This window comes from Lissotriton vulgaris, unplaced genomic scaffold (genome assembly GCF_964263255.1).
Source record: "Lissotriton vulgaris unplaced genomic scaffold, aLisVul1.2 SCAFFOLD_2725, whole genome shotgun sequence".
In the NCBI taxonomy this organism is placed as follows: Eukaryota; Metazoa; Chordata; class Amphibia; order Caudata; family Salamandridae; genus Lissotriton; species Lissotriton vulgaris.
Window position 1 is genome coordinate 137,421 of NW_028255826.1, and position 23,045 is coordinate 160,465.

The 23,045-nt window shown below is 48.1% G+C and overlaps 1 protein-coding gene across 2 annotated transcripts in view; it reads right to left on the reverse strand.

Annotated features, from left to right (window-relative positions):
- The window catches only part of LOC147658882 (semaphorin-3A-like), a 166,204-nt gene that overhangs the window by 25,012 nt on the left and 118,147 nt on the right, over window positions 1–23,045 (reverse strand). The window contains exons 10-15 of one of the 2 annotated variants that reach the window (XM_086952064.1): window positions 12,649–12,793; window positions 12,016–12,235; window positions 8,697–8,785; window positions 8,567–8,608; window positions 4,709–4,845; window positions 2,282–2,343 (exon numbers count right to left, since the gene is read on the reverse strand). In XM_086952064.1, coding sequence (XP_086808190.1) covers window positions 2,282–2,343; window positions 4,709–4,845; window positions 8,567–8,608; window positions 8,697–8,785; window positions 12,016–12,235; window positions 12,649–12,793 — 695 coding nt within the window. Of the gene's footprint in view, window positions 1–2,281; window positions 2,344–4,687; window positions 4,846–8,566; window positions 8,609–8,696; window positions 8,786–12,015; window positions 12,236–12,648; window positions 12,794–23,045 lie in introns of both variants that reach the window. The other variant, XM_086952063.1, reaches the window with a different exon arrangement.

Consider the following 23,045-nt stretch of genomic DNA (forward strand, 5'->3'; position numbering starts at 1 on the left):
CACTGAGTGGGCATGGTGTCAGCGTGTACATGGGGTACCATGTATCTGTGCACTCAGTGTGCATGGTGTCAGTGTGTACATGGGATACCCTGCATCTGTGCACTGAGTGGGCATGGTGTCAGCGTGTACATGGGGTACCATGTATCTGTGCACTCAGTGTGCATGGTGTCAGTGTGTACATGGGATACCCTGCATCTGTGCACTGAGTGGGCATGGTGTCAGCGTGTACACGGGGTACCATGTATCTGTGCACTCAGTGTGCATGGTGTCAGTGTGTACATGGGATACCCTGCATCTGTACACTGAGTGTGCATGGTGTCAGCGTGTACATGGGGTACCATGTATCTGTGCACTCGGTGGGCATGGTGTCAGTGTGTACATGGGGTACCATGTATCTGTGCACTCAGTGTGCATGGTGTCAGTGTGTACATGGGGTACCATGTATCTGTGCACTCAGTGTGCATGGTGTCAGCGTGTACATGGGGTACCATGTATCTGTGCACTCAGTGTGCATGGTGTCAGTGTGTACATGGGATACCCTGCATCTGTGCACTGAGTGGGCATGGTGTCAGCGTGTACATGGGGTACCATGTATCTGTGCACTCAGTGTGCATGGTGTCAGTGTGTACATGGGATACCCTGCATCTGTGCACTGAGTGGGCATGGTGTCAGCGTGTACATGGGGTACCATGTATCTGTGCACTCAGTGTGCATGGTGTCAGTGTGTACATGGGATACCCTGCATCTGTGCACTGAGTGGGCATGGTGTCAGCGTGTACATGGGGTACCATGTATCTGTGCACTCAGTGTGCATGGTGTCAGTGTGTACATGGGATACCCTGCATCTGTGCCCCCCTGTGCGCTAGGCTGAAAAAGTAGGCAAAAGGAAGATAAAGCTCTTAGAAAAACGGTGAGGAAGCAGGGCTGTGCGCAGCATGGAAGAAATGGGCATGGGCCTTGGGCATGGTGTGTGTATATAGTATACACGGGACCTGTCCATAGGTGTACATAGTGCATATGTATACATGGTATACTCTATACTGCATCCCTGCCAAGTACATAGTGGACGTGATAAAACAATTGTCAGTGGTTGCTGCCATCATGTGGTCCATTGAGGAATTGTGCCTGTTAACCTGACTGTTTACTGTAGCAGTATTATTGTACGTTGCTGCCATCATGCGGTCGAGTGAGAATTGCGCCTGTCAACATCACTGTAGGAGCTTTGTTTATTAGTAGCGGGAAGCGTTGTATTCCTGCAACGCGACTGCAGTCAGGCTGACAGGAGCAATTCCTCACTGGACCGCAGGATGGCAGCAACGTACAACAATACTACTAACAACAATTAACGCGGCAAGCGATGACTAGGCTCATAACTGTGATTCCTCTTACTACCATACTATGGCCCCATAGCATAGGAAATAGCTCTGGTGGAAGTGTGTGCATGGTACACACTGCATCTGGGGACAGTCTGTACATAGTGCAAGTATGTACATTCTATACACTGCATCTGTTCATAGTGTGGTGTCACTGTGTACTTGGTACACACTGCACCTGTGCACAGTGTGCGCTTGGTGTTACTGTGTAGGTGATAGACACTTCATCTGAGCACCTGGGGCCTCATTTATGAGAAATGACGCATCGCTGCGTGAAAGCAGCGATGCGTCACTTCTCAGTGCACCCTCCTTGCAACATACCTGATGCGTCATATTTAATCTATGACGCATCATGTCGCAAGGAGTTACAGATACGTCAGTATTTCTGACGTATCTGTAGGTGCAAAAGTGACGCATTGCTTGAGTGTGTCACAAAAGAGACGCAACTCCAGCAATGCGTCCTTTCACATGGGGCAAGCCCCACGTGAAAGGGCCTGCGTCAGTCTTACGCCTGCTGTGAGGCAGGCGTAAGATATTGACGCATTTGCGTCCTAGAAGTGGCGCTGTGAAAACTCATAGATTTCACTGCGTCACTTCTATGACCCTTTCTTGCGTCAATACGCCCCCCTTGCATGCATTATACCTGGCGCAGGTATAATGCGGCGCAGGAGTTTACAAAGTGACGCATCTACCTAGATGCGTCACTTTGCAAATATGGTGCAACAAGGCACATTTTTTACACCGCTGGTGTGTCACCAAAAGTGACGCAATGGCGGCGTAAAAGTGACGCACAGCCTCATAAATAAGGCCCCTTATGTACATAGTGTGAGAGTGTAATGGTGCACAATACCCAGCCATCCCTTCGAGCAGTGGGCGGTGATGTCACAGTGCCTCAGTCCGGCTCTCACCTCCGTGTTTGAAGCACTCCATCAGGGGGTCTGCGCTTACACTAACGTCACGAGCGCTGCGCCTGCAAAGAAGAAATCACGTCATTTATTAGAGTCCTTTGTTTATAACAAGTCATCTCTGAACTGCAAGGAGTCAGACACCATCACACTCCTCAGCAGACACCCCTACAAGGATCCCTAGAGCTGTCCTGTGGGTGCACCTCTGAGCAGGACTCATCAGCTGGTACTTCCCGTCCCCTTTATCACAACATGACCACTAGCTGCTGCGATGGGAGACGTGCATGTTTGATGCATTGCTAATATCTGTAGGTGTATTGTGTCCTGCTGCTAAATATAGGTTGAACTCTCTTTTAGATTTTTCCTCTTTTAAAAAACTCACTATTAACTGGCATAAAGTAAGACTAAATATTCTGAAGTATGAAAGGCACAGAAGCTGGAGTCACGTGGGGGGCTCTTTCTTTGCCGCTCCCACTTGAACCACAGCCCAACAAGACTAGGACAACATTCAGAGGTTGGCAAAAGTGGGCATCTGCCATGCAACATCTGGGGGTACCGGGGTATTGGATTGGCTGTGTCTGAACCTCCCTGTATCCACCCTTCCCCTGCAAGGGTTGATTCTGTGTCACATGTGTTGGCCTCATCATGGCCCGGACGTGCTCAATGGCGAGACTCCATGAACCCATGGTTTTGATGCACGTACCACATGGCTAATATGCCGGGACAGACGTAGTGAATTGCGCAACTCACCGTGGTTGTATGCAGTACATACTGAACAGTCAATACTACTTGTTCAGTATCATACTTTTGTTTTACCCACCGTGTTCTTCATGTTTTTTCACATATTTGCACTTTATCGCTGCAGTAGCTGAACTATCCGAGCCTGAAGAAGGCTGTGACATTTTTTAAGTCCGTCTGGCCGAAACATGTTGGTCTACTCTTCTACACATTTGTCTCTAATGTCGGCACTTGTGTTATCAGCTCCTCACTGTTTTTAATCCTGACATCGGGTAGCTGAATAAAGTTTCATATAGCTAACCCTGTAGACTGTTTTAAACTTTCACATTACAGCACTGCACTCTCATTTTATACACATGCCAAGCTCACATAGGGGTTTAGTACACACTGCGTGACTCAACGAAAACATACCTGAGCTCCTCCCTCGTAGAGAGGGGGTTGTAGCCCACATGAAGTCTAGGTCTTTCATGTGAGGAGGCACCCCCATGATGAAGCATGACACCTCTGGTGTGTGAGGGGAACCGTCCTGAAAAGGGAAACCCCCGTCCTGCATGACAGTTCACATTCAAACAGTTATCTAACCTCCTCTTAATCCGGACCCGTGGCTCTTTTCTTATGTGTTATTATATTGGTGATGAGTTAGCTCACGCCGGTCCTTAAAACTCCTAAAGCCCTCAAGTGTATTGATTCTGATCAATCAATACCTAAGATTTATTGCTTTTATTTCACATTTTTTTGTAGCGTGACCCAATCAGGATGTCAATGCGCTTTACTATTAAAACAATTTTGGGAAATTGGAGTATCTTTACAGGGAAAGTGGAGAAAAAATGGCAAATGTTAAATGTTAATATAGATCAGCAGCCCTTGGAGGGAGCAAGCAGGAAATGACGTATTAAACGGTCGCAAGGATAAGCAATGTCCATAGATCAGCTGCCCTGGGAGGGGGTCCATCCGAAAATGACGTATTAAATGGGAGAGAGGAGGACAGGAGAGGAGAACCAATGAATGGATAGAGGAGTGAATGAGCCCAGGAGAGGGAGGAGGGCTGGTCTAGAGGGAGTAGAGAGAGGTGTGTTAATGGGGAAGACAGGAGAAGATTGCAGGAGATGTGGGGAAGAGAGGAGAGGGGCACCAAACAGTTACTGATAACACAAAGTTCAAAGGTGAAGAAGAGAAGTCCAGTCCAGACGTGTCAATATGTAACAACAAATTAACAACATAAGAGCAGAATTGGGTATTTTACCAGACCTGGGAGGAATTTTAATTACGTTGTGAAATCCACAATGTAGCATTATGCAATTTCACAGCTTTTTCTAAGTGAGTAGCGCCTCACATGAAGCCACCTCGTGGGGGGCCAGAGGGAGGCGGCTCTGAGAGACAATGTCTGCCTCAGAGGCTTGTTGGGCCCGATTCACAGAACTAATTTAAGACAACATCCTAAACTTACTACCATTTTGGTATTCACAGAAGGCACTTACTCATTTTGGTATTCACAGAGGCACTTACTCATTTTGGTATTCACAGAAGTTAGGACTCCTAAATGCCTTCTGTGAATACCGAAAATCCTAGCGCAAAGGGAATTACTGTTGACTCATTCTAGCCTGCGCTCCCCCTTGCTTTCACCCCTCTCAGTAAGGATGCCTGTATATTACAGCGCCTGGAGGGACTCACCTTTGGGGGTTAGGCACATACCGGCTGCACGAAGCGCCGTCCCAGGTGCAGTACGGATCTCTGGCCAGGCAGCACTCGGCGCACACCTTCCCGTACATCTCGCACTGGTGGATGGCCAGCTGGGAGAGACCACTACTGGACGCGGTGTAGAGCCAGTGCTGAGGAAAGAAACACACAAGATGAAGCCTCCAGAACCAAGACATACACCAACCTAGCACATTTGGAGATCGGTTGGCCTGTGGAATAACAGAATCTAGCAACATCTAGGAAAAGGCTGGGCTAATCATCTGACAGAATCTAGGGGCCCGATTCACAGAACTAACTTAAGACAAAATCCTAAACTTACTACCATTTTCGTATTCACAGAAGGCACTTACTCATTTTGGTATTCACAGAAGTTAGGACTGCTAAATTCCTTCTGTGAATACCGAAAGTCTTAAAGTTAGGATTTTTCTCAATTTAGTAGTAGTAAAGTTAGGACTCCTAACTTTAGGACTCCTAAATGCCTTATGTGAATACCGAAAGTCTTTAAATTAGGATTTTTCTCAAATTAGTAGTAGTAAAGTTATGACTCCTAACTTTAGGACTCCTAAATGCCTTCTGTGAATACCGAAAGTCTTAAATTAGGATTTTTCTCAGTTTAGTAGTAGTAAAATTGAGAAAAATCCTAATTTTAAATTCACAGAAGACATTTAAGAGTCCTAAAGTTAGGAGTCCTAACTTTACTACTACTAAATTGAGAAAAATCCTAATTTTAAGACTTTCGGTATTCACAGAAAGCATTTAGGATTCCTAAAGTTAGGACTCCTAACTTCTGTGAATACCGAAATGAGTAAGTGCCTTCTTTGAATACCAAAATGATAGTAAGTTTAGGATTTTGTCTTAAGTTAGTTCTGTGAATCGGGCCCCATGACCTTCTGGAGAAGTGATGGCCGTCTGTGCCCCTGACAGAATCTGAGACCTTCTGGAGAAGTGCTGTCCGCCTCTGCCCCAGACAGAATCTAGGACCTTCTGGAGAAGGGTCGGTCTGTGCACCTGACATAGTCTAGCATCATCTAGAGAAGGGTTGGTCTGTGCACTGGACACATAATCTAGCAACATCTAGAACAAGGCTGGGCTAATCATCTGACAGAATCTAGGACCTTTTGGAGAAGTGCTGGCCATCTGCGCGCCTTACAGAATCTAGGACCTTCTGGAGAAGCGTTGGCCGCCTGTGCCCCTACAGAATCTAGGACCTTCGGGAGAAGCGCTGGCCGCCTGTGCTCCTGACAGCATCTAGGACCTTCTGGAGAAGTGCTGACCGCCTGTGCCCCTGACAGGATCTAGGACCTTCTGGAGAAGCGCTGGCCGCCTGTGCCCCTGACATCATCTAGGACCTTCTGGAGAAGCTTTGGCCGCCTGTGCCCCTGACAGCATCTAGGACCTTCTGGAGGGGACTGGCCTATGCTTCTGGCACAGCACCAGTAGGGGGGGGGACCAGCGTAGAGGAACCTGGAAGGTTTCACAGGAGCCCAGGTCTTTGAAAGGCAGAGAGGGCTGGAGCAGAGTCGGATGTATAAGAAGGATTGGCATATGAATGACTCTACTTCGGACTGTGCCATATTTCTGATCGGCACCCAAATCTGACTAAGGGTACCACGCCAACCGCACACGTGATTCACTCTGTCCGTCTCGTACTGCCTCCCTGGAGGTCACTCTGCCTCTGACCCCCGTGGGGGTTTCTTTGTAGGTGCCTGTGGGCTCCATTAGGGTGGTCAAGCCCCAGGAGTGGTCCTGGTGGAAATGTGCAAACTACATTTAAAAACCTATTGTGTATACAAATAAAACACCATGAAACATGGGGCACCCCATTTCTTCCCATCCTTGAAGGACACTTTTGTCAGCTCTCCAGGGGATCAACCTTCCAGAGTCTAGGCACTAGAAGGAAACTGAGAGAATGCAGAAGTCTATGAGATTTAGGTGTTCACCAGCTTGTATGCACCCCCTCACCCATGTGGGAAGCCCTGGTCCCAGTCCCTTACCATAGGACCGTGATCCTTTGGCGTGTTGGCCCCGTGTCCACAGCACAGATTCAGTCGAAGAATGGACAGGTTCATCCAGTCAGATTCCATGATTCACAGACTGGGAAACTGCAACTTTAGCTCATCTTTATGCCTGATTTAGAAATGCTTTTTCATTGTATTAATGTGTATGGTTGAACATGTCTTCATTTACATCTACCAGGAAGTCACAAAAAGAATCCTGGTGGGCGTAGATGGATTTACTTCAGTGGATTTCTCTTACCTCAATGTGGAGATTTCTACAGCAGTAAATCCCTCGCGAGGGGTGGGAAGTGGGAGGAACAAGGGCTGGTTTGTCTTGTAGTTAGTGGACCCCCCACAAACGGATGTTTTTGAGCATTCACAAACTGAAATCTGACGTCTTCCAATCTTGGAAAAGGTCAGAGATTTACTCAACTCCCAGGATGTGAAGGGGAATGGATCAGACCCAGGGTCTGGGGACAGTGACAGTGTAGAGGGAAAAGATTTCTCCACGGGAGAAAAACAAGTGAACTTTTTCACATCTGATTTCACTGTTGATTGTGCAGAATCTACCTCATGAGCTGCTATGGGCACAAATCGGTCTGCAGCCACTGCAGTGCCCGGACTCCACTGAGACGCTGTTTAGCTGTACAGACGCCAGTCCTCTAGCTCAGGAGGCCCCTGGGCTCAGGGTAAACACCCAGAAAATGGCTGTAGTGTAGTTACCAGAGGTGGGCAACAATTTCTGCCCAGCCTGGGAAGTTTGTGGAGTTTTGGCCGGAATTCTGGCAGATTTCAACAACCGCCACGTGGTGGAGGTTTTTTTGCATGAGGCTCACTAACAATGAGTTGATGAGCGCGAGTGAGATTTGGCATCCCCTAGTGCGATTTTTGGTCTCTTGGAGGGCATCTGGCCAGATTTCCTGGTTGCGACCATTCGTGGTCAGAAAACTGACCTCATTTACCAAATTAACTCAAGTGCCGGCAAAATCGACTCAAGAAGCAGCGCCCTCTGGCGTGCCACTTGGTGCCGTTTCTGCAGGTTTTTCAGCGGGGAATGAGCCCTTAGTGCAAAAAATCAGTGTGAGCAGCTCAACATGACAAATTCTGCCCATTTATGGAACTCTGCGGAATCTCGCTGAGTTTTCATGTAACTCCACAGAATCCCAAGGAGTGAAACTCCGGCAATTCCATCCACCCCTAGTAGTTACCCCTTTCAGCTTGCAGCACGCGTGCAGCAGGGTCAGAGCCAGGGTACACTGAGAGCAGGACACACCTGACCAGGTGAGACTAACTCAGTGCTTAATGGGTGCTGGTGCTTGCCGGTGCTCGGCTCCACACTTATTTCATTATATCCGCTATTTATGGCAGTCCACCACATGGTGGCACCGTCTGTCTATTTTTAAGCATCAGAAGACAATTTAACATTGCAAAATACATAAATACCAATAACAGCAGCACCTCCAACTCATTCTTGCAGCTGTGGGTGGCCAGGAGTAGTCCATATTATCACATCTGCACATCAACACTTCTTTTTACACTAATTAAGCACCGGACTAACCACACCTGTTGTCCTCCTGCATCACAGACCTGACAACGTGAGCGTTGTGTATAGTTTTTGTCAGTTGCACATGTACACACGCCATCACTCTCACATACGAGCTCACTGACACAAACACACTGCACCTCTCGCATACATGCGCACTTTCACCAGCGCTCTTCTGAGGGAGTAAAGTCAATGCTGAAGCTGAACAGGTAGAAAGAAAGGGGTGAAGACACAAACACTCACTTCTATCGCTGATTTTGGGAGGCGGAGATCATCACAACCTCCCTACATTACACCCTGGACACCGCTTACCTTTTTCCTGTCCAAGGACAGTGAAGAGATTGCAGATCTGTCCTGAAACAGAGAGAGACACCCTTAAACCACAGCATGTGACTGATCGACCGAGCTGACGTCAGTAACAGGCATCAAATGATGTATTTACCTGGAACACCTCAAACTCCTCCAGAAACAGCTCCTGCATTTCCTCGTTGGCACCGGGCAGGAGGGCGGACTTGAAGAGCCGTCCATCGTCTGCAGGAAAGGAGGAGAGAGGCGTTAGCATCACAAGGCAATGTCTGCTCCATCATTGAGCAAAGGCCTTACACCATTTTGAGAAGTTGGCCTGGCATATGCTGTCCACTAGTTATAGTGGGCACCTTGTCCCAGTCCAAACAACCCCTTAGACGTGATAGGTTTAAAGACAACCTTTATTGACAGCTATCCTAGTGGTAGCGGTGGAGAGAAGCCTTCAGACTAAGTCTTGGAGGAATGTAAAGCAGCTTGTTTTACCAGTCTATAACCTCCTGAATGACCAAATGAAAGGAGAACCACACCAGGCATATATATAACATATATGTATTTATTCTAAACACACCCTACTAGCCTCATTATGAGGCTAGATGTCAAAGCACATAAGTTACACTTCAATGGGGAAAGTCGTGGATGGCAATTTAAACATAAGGGACACTTAGGAGAGGACTTTGAGAAAACCTCTTTAGACTTAAGGGGTTCTAGGGCCAACACCCACGGGAGCACCGGAGTACTCAAGTTACCTCACCCAGGGAAGCCGGGTGCATAGATGTCTGGAATAGTCATTGATTTCAATGGCGATCTGCTGCAAAGCGCTGCTGCCGTCGAAGAGGAAAGTGTCCGGTGTGATCCATGCCTGGATCCAAGATGATAAGAACCTGAAAGCAGAGGGGACAGAGTCTGGGTCACCAGTCAGTGACCTGGAGCATGATAGACGAATGCCCACCAATGTCGGGTGCTTCACGTCAGAAGAGGTGAAGCTTGACTCTTCAGCCACGAGGACCAGGAGGCATCGACGATGACCAGGAGCTGGATTCGAGCTGTCCAACAAAGGATGTCGAGTACTGTGGTGTCGGTGACCGGATTGAACCCAACAAGCCTTGGCAACAGAAACAGATGCAGAAAGGAGAAAGATGCTTTGGTGTAAACCAGCAAGGTCTGAGGGACTCACACATGGTGGGGAGTCAGGGCACGTCTGGAGCAACCAGGAAACCCCAAGGGAAATCAGAGTTGTCTTCACAAGGACCCACCAGTCGACAGACCAGGGATCGCAAAGGGACCTCGAGCAAAAAAAACTCAGAACTGGCTTACAGAACACTCGTGGAGTGTAGGCCAGCAATTTTCAGAGTAAAAGGTGCTCGGGGCTTGGGCTATAAGTAACCCAAAGCACAGCCTCAAAGAATGTTAAGAAGCTGATGCACTTGCAAATGTGTACGGTGTCCAGGAGTTCTGGTTCCACGTCACTCACGAGGGCTGCGGGTCTCAGCTCTGCTGGGGACTCGGGTCGGCGTCTGAGAAGTGTGGAAATCCACCTCCTGGGCTGCAAATACTTCGGAGTGTGTCTGGAGCTTCGGAGATGCACACCAGCAAATGCTTTGTTGGTGCCTCCCAAGCAGGGGAGTCACTCCTTGACCCCAAGGGAGATTCTTCCGTCCTCTAGTCTTTAGTAGAGCATCAAAGTTCTGGGATTTCTGTAGCAGAGTTTCGTCCAGGTGTAATCTAAAGTCCTGTTGCCAGGGGTTCCTTACTTATACCTAAGAAAGGGGTTGGACATACTCTGGGGACCCACCTATGGTAGGGTTTGGAAAGAGGGGTGGCTACACCCATTTCCTTTGTCCAGTTTTGTGCCAGAGCAGGGGCTGGAAGCCCCTGCAACTGGTTTGAACTGGACTATGCATAGGGACACCAAATGTGCCCCCACTGCTGACTTCAAAGCACTCTTCAAGTGCATCCACCCAGCCCCAGTACACTAAAGCCTGTCTGGGAGGTGGTTGCACCTCCCTGTGACAGGAAACCTATTTTCCAGGCATCCCCTGCTGGAGTTTCGGTCAGCAGCAGGAGGCCAGACTAGTGTCTGTGGCTGCAGAATCCATTTTGTGATGCCAGGGCTCTTTTAAACTGTTACCGGGTGAACCGGTGTGTACATGTCTCTCCCTCCAGAAGGGTGGAATTCTACCTCCGCCACTAGGACTGGTGGGAGGTAGGATTCCAAAATGTTTGACACCAAACACAACATGTTTCCACGCAGTCATTCCAAAGTTAGCATTTACCGCGAGGTTATAATGCACTTAAGAGTATATGGTCTGGCTGCATCACAGAACAGCCCCAGAGAATAGATTCCGAAGGCTTCAGAAGGGTCCTGCTCATGCATGGATACCCTTTCACAAGAAACCAAGCACCATGCCTTCAGGATTGATAAGGCCTGCTATAGGAGTGAATTTATAGGTTTATATGTGTCAGTGATTAAAGGTAGATATAGGTAACCTATATCTCAGTAAGGGTGCATGCACCACCTTACCCAGGCTACAGTAGCAGTCCGGTGGTGCCATTTTGGAAGACTTCCCAGGGGTGGCATAATACATGCTGCAGCCCCTGGTAGGTCGCTGGGGTACCTATGCCCCTAGTACCTAAGGTACCATATACTAGGGACTCTCAAGGGTACCCCAGTAACCAATCTGGAGTGTACCTAAAGTACATGCAATCAATTTAGAGAGGAAGCAGCTAGGCTGGGGCCCTGAATAGCAGGACCCCAGCCAGAGTAAAGTCGAGAAACAGTGAAACATCAGCAACAAGTGGGGGTAACTATAAGAAGCAGATCCTACTCTCCTACAACCGTGGTGTGGCCCTGGCAGGTAGGCACAGAAGGCTCACAGAGGGTACACACTGCTGGCCTGGGGGTGAGTGGTCCTCAAGGGACACCTACAAAAGGAGCCGCACACACTGACCACAGCACAAAGGACGCAGCCTTCGATCAAGTTTTGAAACGGCGCAAGAAGAGCCAGACTTGTGGGGGTGCTCGGCGGAGGAGGCTGTAATTGCTAATACAGTTAATGCATCTTGTGGGAAGTCCGGGGTGCGGAAGAACCCTCTCTTACAAGTACTGAAGGTGAGTGTAAGAAGGCAAGGAGCATGACATCACCGTCTCGTGCAGCCACGAGGACTCCCAGTTCCAACTAGTCCTCGACAAACACACATTTGCACATTAAGTATCGGCAGGGGGTCTGGCTAGAGAGTTCAAAGGGGCTTATTTACAAAGCCCTTGCGACACTTTTGCGTCACTTTTAACAAGGGAAAAGGGACGCAAAAGTGGCGCAAGGGGCTTGTAAATCTGCCCCAAAGTGTCTACATGTCTATGCCAACTGTGACATCCAGAAAGGTGACTAGCACCCCTAATGAAGATATGGGGAAAGGGGGCAGGCTGGTACTCACAGCCCCTTGACAGTGCGCCTTACCTGTACCGATGAACATGACGTCATACTGTCCTCCCACGCCTTCCACCTGGTCCATCACTATCCTGGTGATCCTGTAGTCCACCCCCACACGCACGAGCAGTGGGCGCTTGTTGATGGGGTAGACGGCGCTGTACATCAGAGGGTGGGTGCGACTGAAGAACATGACGTCATCCGGGTAGTCGCGCGTGGATCGATAATGTCCACGAGTACTGCTGGGGCACTGTGGGGTAAGAGCAGGCAGGGGTCAGATGTGCAGTCACATACTTGTGAGACTGGAGATCACACAAACTCTGAGCAGGTGATGAAACGAGATATGCATAAACAAGACAACATTCGAAGGGTATGAGAAGGGACAGGTGAAAGGAGTGTTGAGGATGAAAAGTCACTCTAAGGGTGTGTTTGTGCTTCATCATGTCTGTGTGTTTGTCACAAGTGAACTAAAGACACAGCGACACTCCAGGAACAGAGGACACAGGTGAACTAAAGACACAGCGACACTCCAGCAGCTGTGCACACAGGTAAACTAAAGACACAGGGTCACTGCAACAGCAGAGCACACAGGTGAACTAAAGACACAGCGACACTCCAGCAGCTGTGCACGCACACACATTTCACGGCCCCAGGGGCTCTCACCGTTCCCGGCCTTGGAGACGGAACGCGTCCCTGGTACGGCGTCCACTTGAAGTCCGGACTCTCCTTGTGTGCGTACCGGCCCTCGAAGGCGGACACGATGTCTTCCATCTTGTAGACACACAGAGCAGATCCACTCAGGATGTTACTGCAAGGAAACAAGGCACACAGTTCAGTTAGAGGTCAGTGGGACTCTGTGGGATCGGGAACCACGTGGTGCAGGCGTGACGTCAGAGCACGATCACACAGGATACAAAGAAGTCGATCAAATGTGGTGGATTCAGAGGGTTGGGTGACCCCTCGAGTGTTATCCAATCAAGAGGGGAAGAGTCTTGGGGTCATTTTCATCCATTGTTTTCAAACATTACGTTGAATTTAAACCCCTGGGGAGGGGTCCTCTCGTGCACTGGAGCACCCTGATGTCATTACCTGATGTTCTTAGCGCTACAGTTCGCTCTTCACTTCAATGACAGGAGCAGACCTCTGCAGCCTGAGGTCTCGGCGCAATGGCCAATCTGCAGAAATGATTCCCAAACTCCCCTTCTCACCGGAAGGTGGCGCTGGCCAGTCCCATGAGGACCGGTCAGAGTACAAAGCAATCGTGCAATCCTGCTGCAGAGCCTTGCACTAAGGGGTCATTCAGTTCACAATCCCTTTCTGGAAGAGTGTATGTTGACTCTGAGATTGTTTATGAATAGCAAAGAAAAGAAGGCACAGACATTGTCCAGACCCATAGTACCAATATCGGCAACACTCCTCCGTTCTCATACAGCAACAAACATAAATAAACCACATGACACCTTGATAGTGGAGAAAATTGCTGCAGGTTTATCTGCATAACAAATATGCCAACATGGTGGGTTATCTTACTGGAGATCCAAGGGCAGGCCAACCCTTATGCCTCGTGCCCACCTGATGAGCCAAATTACACCATGGCCGTCGCCAATCGGTGGTTACCAATTTTGGAAGAGGCCACCCCCCCACCCATGGACCGCCAGTCCATGCACTTACTCACAGCCCCCAGAAGGGGGGTGGGGTGGAGTACCCTTCTGTACCTTGCTGACTCTGAATCACCCTGTAACTTCTCCACAGCTCTGGGGGTGGCGACCATCACAACCAGGGCCCCCCACCAAGGTAGGCATCTTTACCTACTTCCTGCTGATTCCCGGGCCTCTCCCAGGACCAGCAAAAACAAGTCAAAGCCCATACCGGACTGGAGGCCAGCATGCCCCTCCTGGACAGGTGCCCCTTCCTTTTTCAACTCCCTGTGGACTTAAGATTGATAAATCCCAAAGCCCCTCTGTTCAGGGACGGGTGCATAACTTACACCAGGGGGGATTCAATTCTGGCCGCAGGACCCTCCTACCCTGGAAAGTCAAATCACTGCCTCCCAGCTGTTGGACCCCAGTGGTGAGAGGGGAGACACCCCCCCCCTGCCGGGCCGCTGCCGGGCCGCTGCTTCTACAGAATCTGTTCCAGTGCCCGCACAATTACACCACCCCTCCCAGGGTGGCTTACGGCAGGCTGTCCTCTTAAATGCCTTGGGATTCCCATCGCCCCACCTGTTAGCATGTCCTGCTGAGTCTGCAACTCGGAGGGGGACCCAGTATCCGTGGTACCCGCCTCGCCAGCCCTTCATGTGTCTGCGCCCAGGATGACCTAAAACCATTAGTTTGGTGTTGGTTCAATGTTAACATTGCCTGGCTGAAGAGCAATACCTTTGCCAAGCCACTCCTGACAAGAAATGCCAATGCGGGTGGAAGTAAGAGAATCAAGCCCGCCTTACTTCCTCTCACCCAGTTATCTGTGTATACTATAGCAACTGTCGGAGTATGTCCATCACATTACGCCAGTCACCACCCCAGGTGACGCCTTGCCCTCCCAAACTTCTGTTAGTATATCAGGGAGCAGACAGGACAGTGTGGACCGGAGGGGAACCAAATGTATAGATACCTGCTCTTTCTCGAGTACTGGGAATGCCAAGTGTCCTTCAATACTTTGTAGACTATTTGTCCTTAACCCAGGGGATTCCCCAAAAATTGGCCCATAGCACACTTGTTGGATGACAACTTCCACAACTTGCATGGCTCAGGGGTGGGGAATTTGTATCGCCTGATGCCCTGGACATGAGGATTCTTTTTTTTTTAATTATATTTATTATTTTCCATGTTGCACACACTTTACAGATTATACATTGTTCAGCATTATTACTTCATGCTTCATAGCTAAATGAGCTCTATTTCAAGATATACAAACATTTCATTACGCTACGCATTTCCACCATCATTATTTATATTTCATACTTTACCGCCATTAAACATTAAGCCCTTCTTGGGTCTACCTGCGGCCCAAGCCCCGCCTTCCACCTACTTATGGGTTGCCATATTCTTAAGCCTAATGTCCTTCCCCTTTTCCCTTTTCGTGCATAAATATTCTTCTCCATATTATATGCGTTCAACAGATTAGCCAGCCAGGTTTGCAGTGCCGGCAGATTTTCATCAAGCCATGCCCTTGCTAGGGTCAATCTGTATACTGACATTGCCACGAACAGGAATTCCTGCTGTGTGTCAGCTCCTTCCAATCCCAGACCTAAAATTATCCGAGCTGGGTTAAGTTTAATTTGGATCCCCAATGATCTGTCCAGAAAACACTCGATGTCCCTGACTAAAGTATGCAGTTGAGGACAGCTAGCAAATACATGAATACTATCAGCTTCACTAGCGTTGCAGCGGGGACAGCTGGTACCCATGGTCCCGCTTCATTTAGCTATCTTGGCAGGGGTATGATAAAGTGAATACAAAGTTTAATAATGTTGTGACTGCATGGAGGATGAACACAATATAGTACGGCCTAGGTCCAGTGATTCCTTAAACCACCCAGCGTCCATTTATTACCCACTTTTCTTAGGTCGTCAGGTTTACCTTTAACCAAACAGGCATAAAGGACCTAATGGTGCGATCCCTCAAAAGTCTAATTTTTTCCAGTATCTCATTCCTACTCAATCCAGCTGACCCCCCTGATTTATTATTCAAAAACTCCTGACCTGGAGGTACTTGAAGAAGCCTCTATTATCAATACCATGCTTAGTTCTTACATCTGCAAACTGTACCATCCCCTCTGCGTCAAATAAGTCCCCAATCTGGACAATACCGCTGTCTACCCATTCTGACATTACTTCATCTGCGAAGATTGCTTGAGGAAATGACCTGTTTTTATAGAGTCTAGTATATCTGTTGTATTCCCCCAGTTTATTTCTTTTCAAGAAGGCAATCCAGATCTTGACTGCAGCGGAAAGTGTCTTGAACCTGGTTCTTTTAAGGTAGCCAAAATCAATACAATTTAAAAAGCAGTTTCCCACATCTGTGCCTAACACCGTAGCATATACTTTCGTAGACAGGTTATTAACTCTTTGATCCAGATCTGTTCCTCCTATTAGCCCTTGGACATGAGGATTCTTGTTGCGGACAAGAAGTTTAATTATCGAATTAGTCCTCCGGACAAGTAAATTCTCTTTAACCCTTGTGCATCTAAATATAATCACAAACCAGTTATTATCCGATTGAAATCTGAAATCTTAGTGAATTCGCCTTTTTTAGGTAATTTCGGTAACCAAGCTAAGCCTGGCTGCAGCTGTGAGAAAGTTTGTGCTCACTGTTGATTCGAGAGGCGGAGACCTCACACTACAAGGATGCCAGTTAGTGATGCTGGGTGTACCGTCGTTTTAATCTCCCCATCGGGATGATCTCCCCTTCGCATCTGCGCATGCGTATTTGACCCCGCATGTGCATTTGCAAAAATAAACCTTTGGCATGTCTTTCTGAGCTCCCCAGCAAAGCCAAAAAATACCGTCATTGCTCACTGTGGGCCCGATTCACAGAACTAACTTAAGACAAAATCCTAAACTTACTACTTTTGGTATTCACAGAAGTTAGGATTTTGTATTAAGTTTGTCTTAAAACAGACTTAAGTTAGGATTTTGTCTTCAGTCTGTCTTAAGACAAACTTAAGACAACATCCTAACTTCTGTGAATACCAAAAGTAGTAAGTTTAGGATTTTGTCTTAAGTTAGTTCTGTGAATCAGGCCCTGTATTTGTAAGGCCCGTGTTGGAACACCGGCTCCCATATTCGTTATGCTTCCGGGGTCAGGGAAGGTACATGTCGTATGTTACGATTCCTTGAGTGTGTACAGGAATGCTGTGTATGCAAATTCTCGGAAAGATTAAGAAGTCAGCGTAGCCCTGCGAGCTGAAGTTGAAGGCAAGGAAGCTGAACAAGGAGGTGTGCTGCCACTGGACGCCCTCAATTACATAAAGGGTTACGGATAGAAGATGTACTTGTTTGATAAACATACACAGATTCCTCACTGCTTAAAAGCCCCTGAAGTCAGCTGTGTGTGAAATAACACCAGAGAGCCTTAAAACCAGTAATGCAGGAAGTATTTGATGCACGTGTAGAGTTCTGAAGTCCCTGATTGAAGGAACTGCTGGGACATTCCTCTATTTACTTTGCAGAAAGAAACATGCCGCCAGTTGAAGGCATTTGCGATGCCATGTTCCACAGGAAAGCCGTTCCTGTCCAGGGGAATAGACCGTCTCATTTGCGTAGGCTCTGAAGACCAAACAGGCCTGTTGGAAAGATATGGCGGAGATAAGAGAGATGGGAGAACTGCTGGCGTCCCAAGTCTAGGCCAAAAAACAGGAGAATGGAATAAGGAGCACCAGAGCCCCTCATTCGTCACCTGCCCCCGCGGGCACAGCGATGAGCCGAGGGTAAGCACCGCACGTGTGTTTAATTATTCGAAATCCTCACCGTGGCTTCGACCATACATGCTACAATCTGAAATTCCAAAGAGGGTGATTTAAAATAAAATCAATGAAAAAAGATTGTGTGACTGTATTTTATTCATGGACCTTCATTGAAGCAGATGCATTATTTTCCGGCGGCAGACGCCAAAATAAAACGGATTTAAACCAAGAGTCTCCTGTCTGAATCGGGTCTGTTGGCATCTACGGCTCCAACAGGTTTCAGGGGAGTCCAGCTTGGCTCATACGGAGCAGCAGGTGATATGTGGGAGGATGAGGGCCTCCACCTCAGGCAGCAAGAGATGAACTGTGTCAAGGTTGATAAATATGAAATGCAGGAGCTCCCAGGGGGCACTCACCGAAAGCGCAAAAAACTCAACTAGTGGGAACAAAATCCCAACCAAGAGGCAGCAGCGAGCAACGGAGTGGGGCATTGGGCGTGTTTCAAAATGCTCCATGCTTCTTTTACTACATTGTCTTAAAGGCATATGTTTCCCAATGGAGGTGGTACTGACCTTTCTTCACTGGGAGCTCGCTGTTGGTGGTAAGTGCACCCTCCGTGTCCCCCAAGGTGCCCATTCCTCCTCCTCCCTGTCTTCCCCAGCTTCCTAACTTCACTGTATTCTGTTCCAGTTCAAGTAACCTATCTGATCAGCTGCTGCAATTTGTGTTTCACCATGCGTGGCTCGCTTACCCTGAGCTCGAGCCCAGCCTCTCATGGTGATTATCGGGCTCCCCGGGCCAAACGCTAGTAGTCTGACCCGCTCTGCGCGCTCTCCCCCACTTTCCTCAGGTGTTTGGATCCTTTTCTCTAAATACCTTCTTTGTTTAATGCCACAACATAATCATAAATGCCACCTCAAGCAGTTCTCTGGTGCCCACATATCTGCTTTGAATCCTCCAGTCGCTTGTGCCCAGCCTGTTTCTTCCTCCCACCACACTCACTGAACTCTTAGCACCACATCCTACAGTGCTATATCCCAGTCGTTCACAAGTTCTCCCCTACTAGCCAGTACTTGTTGTTGATATTGTAGTGCTTCACACTTCACTCGTGTTCTTTTCAACCACTATAAAACAGACTTTACCACTACTTAATCGGATGCTAAACAGCGACCTTAGAAGGCTGAATGACGGAGGCTGCCCTGCCAGGGCTTTAGTAATATTCTCTTCCAGCTCGAGCCCAAAACTAAGAGAACATTTAAAGTGCCATCCTTTCTCCTTCTGTTCGAGTATAATCCTGGGTGGAAGCTTCTAGATCCTAACACCTAAATGCCACAGTAATGGGGAAACAAAGGCCCACAGCTTGCTATCACTTACGTAACGTTTCTGATTTTCTGTAGCTCCTATATGTAACACATTTGCATGCACTGTAAAAATTTCAGCTGTATAAGTACGTATGAGTATTTATAGGAATGACAAATTAAATAGCAATACCTAACTTTTTTAATTTAATACTTTCATAGCGGTACTTATCCCACTGTAAGGTGTCAGAGCGCTTTACATCTCACACACATTATACCCTGACTATTAATCATACAAGTGTGTAGTGTCATAAACAGTCTTTACTGGTAGGGATTATATGCCACGATTGTATGGCTGGTAGAAATTGAAAGTTGGGGTTTAAAATATAACAGTGCCTGGATGGTCTATTAATAAAGCTCAAAAAAACTTTTTTGCAGCCTTATAAAAACAGATTGAGAACAAATAAGGTTCTAAACCCATGTCTTGCAGTTTACACGCAGGTGCTTGATTCCGGTTTATAGCTCTCTGAATATTGCCTGGTGATTGTTTCAATAATTCGCAGCTTGGGGGTCTGTTCTGTCCACCTCAATCCAGCCTGGTCCCCTTGAGGTCTGCCTCTGTGCCATCTGCGAGTCTCATAACATTCCCTGCATTGATTCGGGTATGATGCTATTGAAATATCCACTCTCAGAGCTGTATTGTCCAGGCTTCTCAACTTTGACTCCTTCCTCTGTTTCTGTGGAGGCGGCTGGCAGGGCTGATGGAAGGCAGGAAGCAAAGAGAGCTGGTTACGGTAAAAGGGTTGCTCAGAGCACTTAGATGAGATCGCAGAGGGGGGTAAAGAAGGCTGAGCAGCCTGTGATAAGCGGAGGCAAGGTGGCAACAGCAGACAAGAGAGGGGTTTGGAAGGGATGAAGCCTATGGTGAAACTGGGGAGGGAATAAAACCTCTTCTGAGAGGGGAGGAGAACCTGTAGTGAAATGTGCAAGGGGTACAGAGCCTGTGATGAGGGAGTGGAGAGAAGGTCTTGGGATGGGTAGTGAGAGGATATCCATTCCAATGTATATAGTGTGAAGGTATAGTTGTAGTAAGGGAGTGGTGTACTTTAACAGTAAGTGTGTGAAGCCCTTGTTGTGAGCAAAGAGTACAGGTGGGTTATGGACCCTATGATGAAGATGTGGAGTTGGTATGGGCCCTATGGCAAGTTAGTGGAAAGGCAAATAATTACTGCTGATAGCAAGAAACCAGTGTGGTAGGTAATACTTTATAATAAGAGAGTTTGCAAGGGCAAAGAGGCAGAGATGGTCAAGCATACTTTAGGTTTTATAGTTGACTAGTAATAAGTCCTTGCTAGCCTGTATAGCTGTTAGTTTTATAGAGTACGTGGGACTAGTGGATTTCTTTACAGGGCTAGAAGATTATTGTATCGCTTTGTCCCTTGGACGAGTACAGTTTTTCAAAAATTCCACACCCCTGATGGCTGCCAGCCAAGGCTAAAGGGCGGGAGAAATTGCCCATGTTATTGTTACTCAACTCAATGGTACCCGTTTCATCGACCTCAGAAGGACAATATACTAAGTGGATCTACCAGGATCTGAACCTGTAACCAGAGGTCGAACCCAAGCCCCTTTCAGTTCTGCCGCTCCACATGCCTGTGAACATGTATCCCAGGGCAGACTTCAGGCACCTAACCTAAGCTAAAAACACACATCTAAAAGGCCTGACAACAGCACTTTCTCCTCGGTGGCAGTATTTCTATGGGAGTTTGTGAGTTTTCTTTGTCCTCCTCCCCAGATCTCACACACGTCTGTTTAAATGTGACTCTTTTTTTGTGAAAAGCATCTTGTTTTAAAGATGCATTCGGGCTTTTTCACAGCAATCTGGGTGATCTTTGACTGTTTTCATTAAAATATGTTAGTGTGGAACCACTACCCTCAGACTCCCACCCACCCCCTGTGGGGCTGCATCCAGGGCTTTAAGTGGGCCGGGTCTCAAGGGGTGTGAGCAGCGTCATTTTTTAAAGGGGGCCTCGAAACGGGTCTCTATCGGGCTCTGTTTTGAGCCCTGGCACAGGCAGTCCATTTATTTTCCGGACTGCAGTTTGCTGTCACTGCAGTCCGGAAAAAAGTGCCAGGGCGCAAAGCAGCCTGATAGAGACCCGTTTCGAGACAGCACCAGGCACATGGATGTGCGCTGCCCACACTGCTCACTTCTCACTAGTGGAGAAGTTAAGGCATGACGTCACGCCAGGTGAGCGTTGTGGGGGAAGGAAATCCTTTAAAGAGTCATTTTCTTTCTGGATTTCCCTTCTCTTTCTGAAACGCAAGAGCAGCAACATTGTGGTAGTGTCACCAGGGCTTTAATTTGAAGCTTTTTCAATATTATATGTAACAAGCCATAGTTGCAGCTTATTTATCTTACGCAACTAATAACCATTGACAAAGCAATTAGTCCTTACTTGTTGTAGGTGTGATGTTACTTGTAGTATCACATATCTGGACGCAATGACAGAAACAGCAAAATACAAGTCGAGCGGCACACTATGCTAAACACAGATTTTTAGCGCAAGTGTTTTGAAGCCATGCCCCTAATTATACTGACCACGCCCCTTTGAGAGACCTCCCATTTTTTTCATCCCACTTAAAGCCCTGGCTGCATATAAAGTGCATTGTCTTTAAAGAGCTGTTCTTTCAATATAAGCATGTAAAACACAATATCAACAAGCTTTGGCAATGTAAATAAACCTGACCTTTGGGCTTTGCTAATGCAGACCGATTGGCTTTCCACAAATACAGGAGGAGGCGGGGAGGGACTTGGGCAGTCGAGCACACACCCTTCCCACACTATCCCATCATAAAATACAAGGGTGTCCTACTCTGTGGATCCACAAACACTACACTGACGTCAGTGGGGTCTCTCACACTCAAAAAGGACATGCGTTACAGCACGCGCTGACCCTCTCCCACGGTGTGCATGCTTCATCACGGGGCCCTGCTCCTCTCTTAGTCCCTCTGGGGGGTCTTGACCGGAGATCTTTTATTCACTCTGTCCAGTGTTGGCCGGACAGGAGCGTGATGCCCTTCACTAAATTCAGGACGAGGTGCGGTAGATTAGGACGGTGGATAGAAAGAAACTGGCTGCAGGCTGCCTAGATACCAAGGGCCTCATTTATGAGGCTGTGCGTCACTTTAACGCCGCCGGTGCGTCACTTTTTGTGACGCACCAGTGGCGTAAAAAATGCGCATTGCTGCGCCATATTTACAAAGTGACGCATCTAAGTATATGCGTCACTTTGTAAACCCCTGCGCCACATTATACCTGCACCAGGTATAATGTATGCAAGGGGGCATTTTGATGCAAGGAAGGGTCATGGAAGTGACGCAGTGAAATCTATAAGACTGATGCAAGCCCTTTCACATGGGGCTTGCCCCATGTGAAAGGACGCATTGCTGGAGTTGCGTCACTTCTGTGACACATTCCAGCAATGCGTCACTTTAGCGCCATACAGATACGTCAGAAATACTGACGTATCTGTAACTCCTTGCGCCATGATGCGTCATACTGGAAATATGACGCATCATTGGTGTTGCAAGGAGGGTGCAGTGAAAAGTGACGCATCACTGTTTTCACGCAGCGATGAGTCACTGTTCATAAATGAGGCCCCAAATGTTTAATATCAAAGGTAGCTCCTGCCAGGATTAAAGTGATCTGTGACCCAGCAGGAGGGAGAATGAACCTAAGGCCAGTGAAAAGGTCAAGATGCTTCCAGCCTAATCTGCCCCAATGAGTCTGTGGCAGCTCTGCAGGCCCTGCAGTTAATGCCCCAACCCCCCCTGACGTGGGTGGAATAGTGGCATGTGGTCTGTGTCCTAGTGGTGCTCAGAGTCACTTCTATGGTGATCGAGGATGAAGAAGTCTCACACCTGGACCTCCGGAGACCGCTGGTGCGGGCAGGTGAATAGGCAAAGCTCCTCCTGGATGGAACGGCCGCTACATGGAGAAGGGGCTTCATGGCACCCCGAGGGGCCGGCTTATCTAGGAATACGGGTCGCACGGGCTCAAGAACTCACAGGTGCAAACACTTTATCTCCTAGAGCAATAGATGACCTGCAAGAAAACATGTGGAGCTTTCCACTGAACCCAGGGTCCATTCTTGAATTCAGTGAAGGGCGTCACTCTCCCGTCTGGCAAACACCGGACAGAGTGATTAAAGATCTCTGGCAAAGAGCCCCCCAAGGGGCCCGCCGGGTATTGCAGCACCGGTACAGCGAGGAGCACGGCTCGATGATGAAGCATGCCACTTCGGTGGGCGAGGGTCCGCGCATCCTGTAAAGCGTGCCCTTAAACTTCACAGG